Source organism: Schistosoma mansoni, chromosome 7 (genome assembly GCF_000237925.1).
Source record: "Schistosoma mansoni strain Puerto Rico chromosome 7, complete genome".
In the NCBI taxonomy this organism is placed as follows: Eukaryota; Metazoa; Platyhelminthes; class Trematoda; order Strigeidida; family Schistosomatidae; genus Schistosoma; species Schistosoma mansoni.
The window spans coordinates 2,991,076-3,000,864 of record NC_031501.1 but is presented as its reverse complement, the minus strand read 5'-3'; the positions used below and the strand labels follow the sequence as shown (position 1 = coordinate 3,000,864).

Sequence of the window (9,789 nt, the reverse complement as noted above, 5' to 3'; positions counted from 1 at the left end):
TTGGGACATATAGTGGCTGATTGAGTGGAGTGTGTTGTGGTTCGAGGTATCCACACCAGAGTAGATCGATCGTCGTGCACATACTTGATCACGGTCCATCATACTATATATATTCACAGAGATGTTATGGTTCATGTACAGTACTCTACACAGAGCAGTAACTACAGATCACATCAATGTCCGTAGTGAAGTTCTCCGTATACTAAGAATACAAATTAAGTTAATGAGTACAAAGTTTCCTTCTGTGATTTCGAAGCTCGTTTATCCGACAATTTCACATGCATATCTCCTTTAAATTCGATATTCATAAAATGAACTTATTTCTGTATTGTCATCTCAAGTCGGGCTACCAGACAAATCATAATTTTGATAACGGAATATGTATTTATGATTGTTCAAGTTCGGAAGCGAACTCATCGGAAAGAGAACTAAATCTTCACTGAACCAATCTTACATACTTTCTTCCAATGCCTCAAGATGTTTCCATTCAGCTTATTCAACAACAACAACAAAATGAAAACCAATTAGACAGTTTGTTTTTCCACAAAATTTCAACAACTTACCATCCATATACCCCAGTAAATAAGATTCCAGAAGACTGTATTTTCAAATATTTCACTACCCAATTTTAAGCAAACTAATAACTCAGTAAGGATTATTGCACTATAATGATAATAAAAATAATAAATTGGAATCAGTAATAAGTTTCTCATTACACAACTAAGTATTTTAAAGTACATGAGAGTTAAACGTCAATAATATTGATCCAGCTTCACAGTCTGACAGGTTACCACTGAGACAATCAGGCCGTGAGTAACCTTTTGTAGGTGTGAGATATGTTAAAGATTGATTAATCGCAGAATGGTGGCAAATGCCATATTTATCTAGTTGAGGAGGCACTAGTTCTTCATAAATTACTGGCACACTTTGCTGATGGATGCCATATGGAAAGTCGAACAGGGTTCCCTGTAGACTGCATTTAATCGCCTGAAGTTTAAACGTAGTGTACGTGATGTCAGACCATCTAGACTAATGGTCACATCCCAACTTGATGGGTAGGATTCGATCGGTATTAAAAGGGACTAAGTAAGAATGATACTGACCGTACACTACTCAACGAATGTTCATCTGTATATGAGAGTTTTCTCCGAATCTATATAAGCATAGATATAATGTATTTAATACAAACAAAAACTGGGCCAGTAAAACTGTTAGTTATAGAACTAATTGAATAAACAAAGAATCATGTTTTCTTCTACCTTGATCACAAATACGCAGTGATCGATTTCATCTCTATTTGTCAACATGCATACGTCTTAATGGCATATAATAGGTTAAAAACAAGTGTTTTATATAATCCATTGGAACTTTTCCCAATGTAAAATTGTAAAACCGAAATCATGACAATTTAAAGGACATGGTTTATAAACAATTGGTCACTAGGTAGCAACTAATGTCACGTATTTCAAATCCCGATTAGTGTTGACCATGCTGCAATGTGGCTACTAGTCTAGGTGACTTAACATAGCGTGAACTATGTTGAGATGTAAGGTGGTGATAGGAGGCAATCGACAAGAAACTGAGAACCCAGGTTTCCTGTTATTTGGTACTTGTCACCAAGTTGTACCAGTGATCTTGAGGGAACTGATCCTCCGTGGAGGATTCTATCCGGTATCAGCCAGCCTCACAGTCAGAGACGTTACCATCGAGCACAAGGAAATGTGCCAGTGAAGTCGATTTTATTTAATACAGTAGAGAAAGCGGTGTGAACACGATGGAATACATTAACACGGTCAACGAATTAAATAACGGTAAAGTAGACAACGGACTAACAACATCCGCAACGACTTTAATGTTCATTGGATATGTTGTATTCAACCAGCCATACATTGAGATAATCAAAAATTTTCAACTGAGAAGGCCATGTTGTGGCAATTAAGTGATCTCCTAATGATAAGTGCATATGATGTGTCAAAAGATGGTTTTGTTCACTAAGTAAACACATACATATAAATGAGTGCTTATGTATGTAAATTGGTTTATCCCAAAAAACTTCTTTCTTTACTCTTAGTCTTCTCACTCAGTAGCCTGTAAGAAGCTTGAGTATAGGAAGTTTGAGCATCAGTATATTAGTCGCAGACATTGAGCATCATAACAACCAACGTTTTCTATCATTTTCAGTTCATTTAGTGAATGAGTGCTGAATATTAGTGTGATATCTGTTGTATCCGAAGAAGAATAAATTAGGGATAACTTCTAGGATCTGTATAACCTAAGTAACCACCTTTCATTTGATTACAGTTTCTCACGCTCACAGGCACTCTCCGCATGATCTTGTTAAAATGTTTTTTCCTATTTTATGGTGTGATATGGTCAGTTTGACTTGGATATAAAACTACATATATCTAAAATATATGATTCATACAATTGAGTCTGATATTTATGTTCTGAACTCAAATGAACAGAGCTATGCAAGAAGGACTAATAAGAATTCAGTGTTGACGCAATGTGATTTGATATGTCATTGGTTTAGCACAAGGACAAGGTCATATAAGTCGGTATTCCTGACTGGTGATTTTGTCACATGATAACTGGCACGGAGCAAAAGTCATAGCAATATCCATTTTTTAAAAAATAAAACACGTTTTCTGTTCTTCATTCGGAATGAGCTATATATATATATATATATATATATATATATATATATATTACTTACACCTGTTACCCTAATGGCGCATAGGCCGTCGACCAGCATTCTCCAACCCACTCTGTTCTGGGCCTTCCTTTCTAGTTCTATCCAATTTTTGTTCATTCTTCTCATGTCTGTTCCCATTTCTCGGCGTAGTGTGTTCTTTGGTCTTCCTCTTCTCCTTTGGCCTTCAGGACTCAATGTGAGGGCTTGTCTTGTGACACAGTTGGGTGATTTCCTCAATGTGTGTCCTATCTACTTCCCGCGCTTCTTCCTACACTGGATGGAATCTGGTTTGTTCTCTCCCACAGTAGAATGTTGCTGATAGTGTCTGGCAAATGGATCCGAAGTATCTTGCGTAGATAACTGTCGATAAACTCCTGTATCTTCTGGATGGTTTTCGTAGTTGTACAAGTTTCCTCCCCATACAGTAGAATTGTCTTGACATTTGTATTGAAAATTCTGATCTTGGTGTTGGTTGACAGACAATTGTTTTGAGTTCCAGATGTTCTTTAGTTGTAAATATGCTGCTCTTGCTTTGCCGATCCACGCCCTCACATCTGCATCAGATCCACCGTGTTTATCGATGGTGCTGCCGAGATATGTGAAGGTTTTCACATCCTCCATGGCTTCTCCGTCATATATATATATATAACTTAAGACGGAATACATATCAAGTATTATTGCTACTTCATTGTACACAAATAGTCAATGATGAAAATATAAAAAAAGTATTTACAATGACTTACGTAAATAGCCATAGTTGAGATCCAATACGTTTAATATGTGGATCAGTGACGTATAAGTAGTATTGTCTAAATATATATTAATAAAATAAAGAAATCAACTATAACAATTAATATAATGTCATGTACTAATATAAATGATTATTAGGGAAAATATTTTCATAGTTGAAATCATGAGTCAATTGAAGCTAGACCACTATGGAAAACCTGGAAGCACTGGACGGCCGTTTTGTCCTATTATGGGACTCCTCAGCAGTGCGCATCCATTAAGGAAAATATTATCAAATTTGTATTGTACACAGATTATCTTGAATATAGATATATAACATATATAACTTTGATCCTTATATCATTGTAGTGAACAAGAACATGGATGGAGACAGTCAAATGTATTTGACAAGAAAATTACAGACTATCTCACTAAAATCTGACAACCATACAGTAAATAGTTAATTTGCAAACTATCAATCAATTGTTTCAATCTTGATTATTCCTTCTGTAAATATCAACTATGCTGACTAGTATTGGGGATAGTTGGAAGAGAGTTAGGGGCCGCCAAACCAAAACGTAACATCAGTGCTTGAAGTCACTAACTTCCAGTCTAAGCCATGTTGGTAGATACAGACTATTTGGTTGGGGTCCGCGTGACTATCGTAACCAATGGTTGGAGACTCTAGGTGACATGGCTCAGAATCGATCATAATGGAGCAGGTTTATACACTCTATATCTTCCCTTAAACCTTGAGATTAAAATTGCTTCATATCTGTTTTTCTTCCTGTACTATATCCTTATATACAACCTTTCTTTTATTTATTAACACCACTAAATTAACTAGTTTTATGAATCCGGTGTTCATCTTGTTGTGGTAGCAAGGTACGGCAACTTGGACCGATGCATATATGTGCTTGGTCCTACGTTGTAGCTGACTGACTGACTGAAATATCAGTCCATCGTCTTCGATTATTATTGTTCATGCATTTTCATACCCATTGCGTTCCGTTCCCGTTCTTTCCTTATCGATCTTCTACTGAAATATATTTAATGCCCGACCATTGTAATATACTACTTGCGTGGATATAAGTAGCCCACACCACATCATCCCTGTTAAACAAAGTGATACTTATAAAGAGCCAACAGACTTGTGCATAATATTCAGCCATTTTAAGTGATTAGCATAAGTCAGATTATACAAGAGTAAAGGATCAGTATTGAAATACAGATTTTTTCTTTAATTAACAGTTTTCAAGGAGGATAAAATGTGAGTGGTGACTTTTGTTGATAGGGATCCGACAGTTAGTCATAAGCAACCTAGAATTTGACATAATTATGGATCAATCCAAGTTATCAAATAAAACAATCAGATAAAATGACAAGATGGAGACTATAGTAGTAGTACTATAAGTGGAAGTATGCTTACAGATGACTTGGGAAAAAAGGATAAATTTTTGAACCAAGAAGGTTTAAGGTGATTTTAAACTTCAAGATCTAATGAAAGATAGAGAATGGGTGCACCTGAGACATTGCGACCAATTCTGAAAGATGTCACTCAACATCTTGAATCATTAATTACTATAACCGTGTGAATCACAGTCAGGTGATCGGCACGTGACTAGACACAAGAGCAGAGAAAACTAAGGCATAGGTCGAATACAGAAAAGCAAAACAAGCGATTAAAGGGGAGCATTAGAACTGATAAAAGAAAATATGCAAAAGAGCCAGCAACGACTGTGGGAAAAGCTCCAAGGAAGGAAATATAAGACAGGTAGATGATAGGAAGAAGCTAGCAGGAAAAAAAGTAAGCCAGAGCGATCAATCAAGCACCGATCTAATAGTGACACTAAGAATTATTATTGAACCATTAGTTGAGTGGAACTCGCCGCTATATATCAACTTCCTTGACTATGAGAAAGCGTTTGACAGTGTAGATACCCCAACTAGCAGGCGTCTGTCTTAACTGTCCACCAAGATAATTTCTACAAATTAATCCACCCTACCAAAATAATGATTTTTTTGACCTTCAGAAATTCCTTGTCCCACTAGCACTATGGTTCGCTCAAGCTATAGCCCATACGGTCAGGCAAACACATTAAACCATAGTCCAGGTAAATCTAGAACACATATCATCGATAGGGATGCTCTCGATTTTTTTACACTTCATACTCTCTTTTTAAACTTATTACTTACTTTGTACGCAGATGATCTTAAAGTAATGTATTCATTTTCTCCACATGAGCTGAGCAATATTCAAAATTGCATCAGCACGGAGCTTAACAAGTTAGCACAGTGGTGCTCAAAATGGCAGCTGGAGCTTAATACAGCTAAATGTGGATGGATATGCTTCGGTGATACATCATTCAACTTAGATCTTACCATAAATGGTGAAGTGTTATCTAGGTTACACACAGTAGTAGACCTAGGACTTGGGTACTCCTACGACTTGTCGTTTACAGAACAGATAATCAAACGGACTTCCAAGTCTCAATGCCTTATAGGTTACATAACTCGGAACCTTTTTAACAATGAATCACGTATTTTAATGCACAAAGTTTGTGTTCGACCACTCCTTGAATACTGCTCGTTTATTCTTAGTAGTGCGCACATAAAGGATAAATTAAGGCTGGAATCAGTTCAAAGACGATTTACACTTCGTATTCTTGGAACTGATTGTACCTTTACTTATAATTCTAGGTGTAACAAACTTGGGCTCGACCCTTTATGGAAGAGGAGACTCAAACTAAATCTTATCTTCTTCAAAATACTTAACAAACTATCCTTTACATCCAAACAAGCGATTCAATATGCAGAAACTTCACATTACGACATTCGTAACTGCTTGTCACTGGCGTAACAAACATATTCTAAATCATCTCTCCACATGAATTACTTTACCTGTAAATTTTCTAGACTGGAATAATCTACTACAATCTATCCGTACGATAAAATTTCTCCCATTGTTTGTTCGCTGCATTGATGCATACTGTTCCTCTGAAAATGCATTAAATGTTCTAGCGCCTGTAAGTGCATCTTACTCCACAAGTGAGATTATAGGAACTTTAAATGTTTAACCACTTACCTGATGTCACTTTACACTAATACTATCCCTAGCAACCTTAACTTATTTGGATAATATCGAACATGAACAGTGATAAACTTGACCAACATATTTTGGCAATCATTGTTTTGTTGTTCCGTGCTCTGTTTTACTTTCTCTAGTTGTAGATAATTATCAATAATTCGTCCTGGCACTGGAAATAACCTTAAAGAACACTGTTCATAAATCATCAGGCTATCCACTTAAGGAAAAATTAAAAGTTCCCTGCTGATGCATTGGATTGCCGCAATACATGTCATAAATAAGCCACTTAACAATTACTGAACTAGCAAACTGAAAACAATCTTATATCACATGTTTGTTCTCTGTATCTAATGTTGCTATTTATATCAAATTGATCATGCCTGTAAACTGGTGTGAATTCTGTCGCGGCCTGAATAGCTCAGTGGTAACGTCTCTGACTGTGAAGCTGAGTGACACGGGATCGAATCCGCCAGGGAGCATCAGTTCCCTCAAGATTACAGGTACACCTTGCTGACGAATGCCAAGTAGCACGAAACCCGGGTCCAGGGTTTCCTGTTGACCAACTCCAACCACCATCTTACCTCAATATATATAGTGCAAGCAGTGTCGAGCCACCTAGACTGGTGGCCACATTGCAACTTGATCGATAGCATTCGATCAGCACTAAGAAGGACTTGACACGCATGACATTGATCACCACCCAGTGATCAATCGATTGTGATTCTGTAATTATTATTTTCAGAATATATGATTATAGTGGCTAGTAGTAGAATACAGGATTCCAGTCTCATCCTATTTGGGACATCAACACTGGGATGTGGCAGGAACATCCAGCTAAGGAGTGCCAAATAAAAAGAAACGTCGATTCTCCACTCAACTGATAACTACCATGTAATCTTTTATTTTATTCGGCAATGGTTAACAATAGACGTTAACAGGCATATTTCATCTTCTTGGTAGCAATCAGTCAGTCACAACGTAAGGCCAGGCACATATATGCATCGGTCCAAGTTGCCATACCTCATTAGCACAGCAAGATAAACACCGAATTCATAAACGTAGTTACTGCAATAGCAGTAGTACACAAAAGATTGCATATAAGGATATAATACAGAGAGTAAGAATCAGTTCGTAGAAAGAATGGTATGAAGCAATTTTAATCTCACAGTTTAAGAGAAGACAGTGAGTGTATACACTTTCGCCATTGCGATCGACTCTGAGCCATGTCACCCAGAGTCTCCAACTATTGGCTACGATAGTCATGCGGACCCCAACCAAGTAGTATGCATCTACAAACATGGCTCAGACCAGAAGTTAATAACTTCAAGCATTGGTGCCGTGTCTTGGTTTGGTCACCCCTAACCTTCTCCCAACCATCTCCAACACTAGTCAGCATTGCGCGTCGTGGTAATTAGTGTTCAGGCATACATGAAGTTGTCGACCTTTTCTAACCCCACCCTTCCTTGTGGGAAGGCAGCATCGCTATCATGCTAGTTGTTTGAAGCAAACACCTTACTGCCGTCACACCTCTGTACGGTCAGCAGTATGACTTCACCCTCGGACCTTGGGTTTTCTACTTTTAGTATTATCGTTCTTCGACCGACCTGTCTGGCATGGTAGGACCTTTAGGAACGATTGTTCCCACCATTATATCTCGATTGGTTCATTACGATAAACAAGCTGGACCACAATCTCATCACTTGGATAGATCAGTAACATACGAATCAATTTCGGCGAGTAGATGTAGAATATGAGTGATGTAAAACTAATCACTAACTCCGCCTGTAGCTCCTCCAGGGGCTACTGCCGGTCCCAAGCCCGGGTAAAGGAGGAGGGTTGGGCATGGGGTTAGCGACCCCATCCCGTAGAAAATCAACTCGCTAAAAAAACGCTAACCAGAAAAAATCATTCAAACCATTCAAACTCTGCCCTGGGAGTAGAAGGAATAATTATGACGTCTCATGATGAAAGCCGAGTTCCTTCGGAAGTCATGAGGCCGATGCACCTTCTTACAACCAGAGCGACAATTTTTATAGGTACATGGAATGTCCGGACAATGTGGGAGACCGGCAGAGTCTTCCAAATTTCTGCGGAAATGAGGAAATACAACCTGGAAGTGCTTGGAATCAGTGAAACACATTGGACGCAGGTTGGACAACAACGACTGTCTTCAGGGGAACTTCTGTTATACTCCGGTCATGAAGAAGAAAATGCCCCACATACACAAGGAGTGGCACTGATGCTGTCTAGAAAAGCACAAAATGCACTTATAGGATGGGAATCTCATGGACCGAGGATCATCAAAGCCTCCTTCAAAACAAAGAGAGAGGGCATTACAATGAACATCATCCAATGCTATGCGCCGACCAACGACTACGATGAAGACGCTAAAAACCAATTCTACGATAGGCTGCAGTCAATCTTCGAGAAGTGCCCAACCAAGGACCTGACCATTCTAATGGGAGATTTCAATGCCAAGGTTGGAAAGGACAACACTGGATACGAAGACGTCATGGGACAACATGGACTGGGAGGAAGGAACGAAAACGGTGAGAGATTTGCAAACCTATGTGCCTTCAATAAACTGGTCATAGGTGGCACCATATTCCCACACAAAAACATACACAAAGCCACTTGGATTTCACCGGATCACACTACACAAAATCAAATCGACCATGTCTGCATCAACAAAAAGTTCAGGAGGACGATGGAGGATGTGAGAACCAGAAGAGGAGCTGATATAGCATCCGATCACCATTTGCTGGTCGCCAAGATGAAACTAAAACTCAAGAAGCACTGGACAATGGCGCGGACAACATCACAAAAGTTTAACACGGCCTTTCTTCGAGATGCTGACAAACTCAACGAATTTAACATAGCCCTCAGCAACAGGTTCGAGGCCTTTCATGACCTACTCAATGGAGAGGGAACCACCATAGAGAGCAGCTGGAAAGGTATCAAGGAGGCAATCGTTTCAACATGTCAGGAGGTTCTGGGCCAAAAGAAGCACCATCACAAGGAATGGATCACTGTTGGTACACTGGATAAAATTGAAGCAAGGAGGAACAAGAAGGTAGCAATCAATATCAGCCGAACAAGAGCAGAAAAAGCCAAGGCACAAGCCGAATACACAGAGGCAAACAAGCAAGTGAAGAGGAGCATCAGGACCGACAAACGTAAATATGTGGAAGATTTAGCGATGACAGCGGAAAAGGCTTGCAGAGAGGGAAAACATGAGATACTTGTATGATACAACAAAGAAACTTGCTGGAAATTA

General features: G+C 38.7%; 1 protein-coding gene across 1 annotated transcript in view; it reads right to left on the bottom strand.

Annotated features, from left to right (window-relative positions):
* Window positions 1-9,789, bottom strand: part of Smp_127890 (phosphatidylserine synthase 1) — a gene marked incomplete at both ends in the record, with an annotated part of 30,583 nt that overhangs the window by 6,742 nt on the left and 14,052 nt on the right. Inside the window, one exon of the mRNA XM_018798618.1 lies at window positions 564-663. Coding sequence (XP_018653542.1) covers window positions 564-663 — 100 coding nt within the window. The remainder of the gene's footprint in view (window positions 1-563; window positions 664-9,789) is intronic.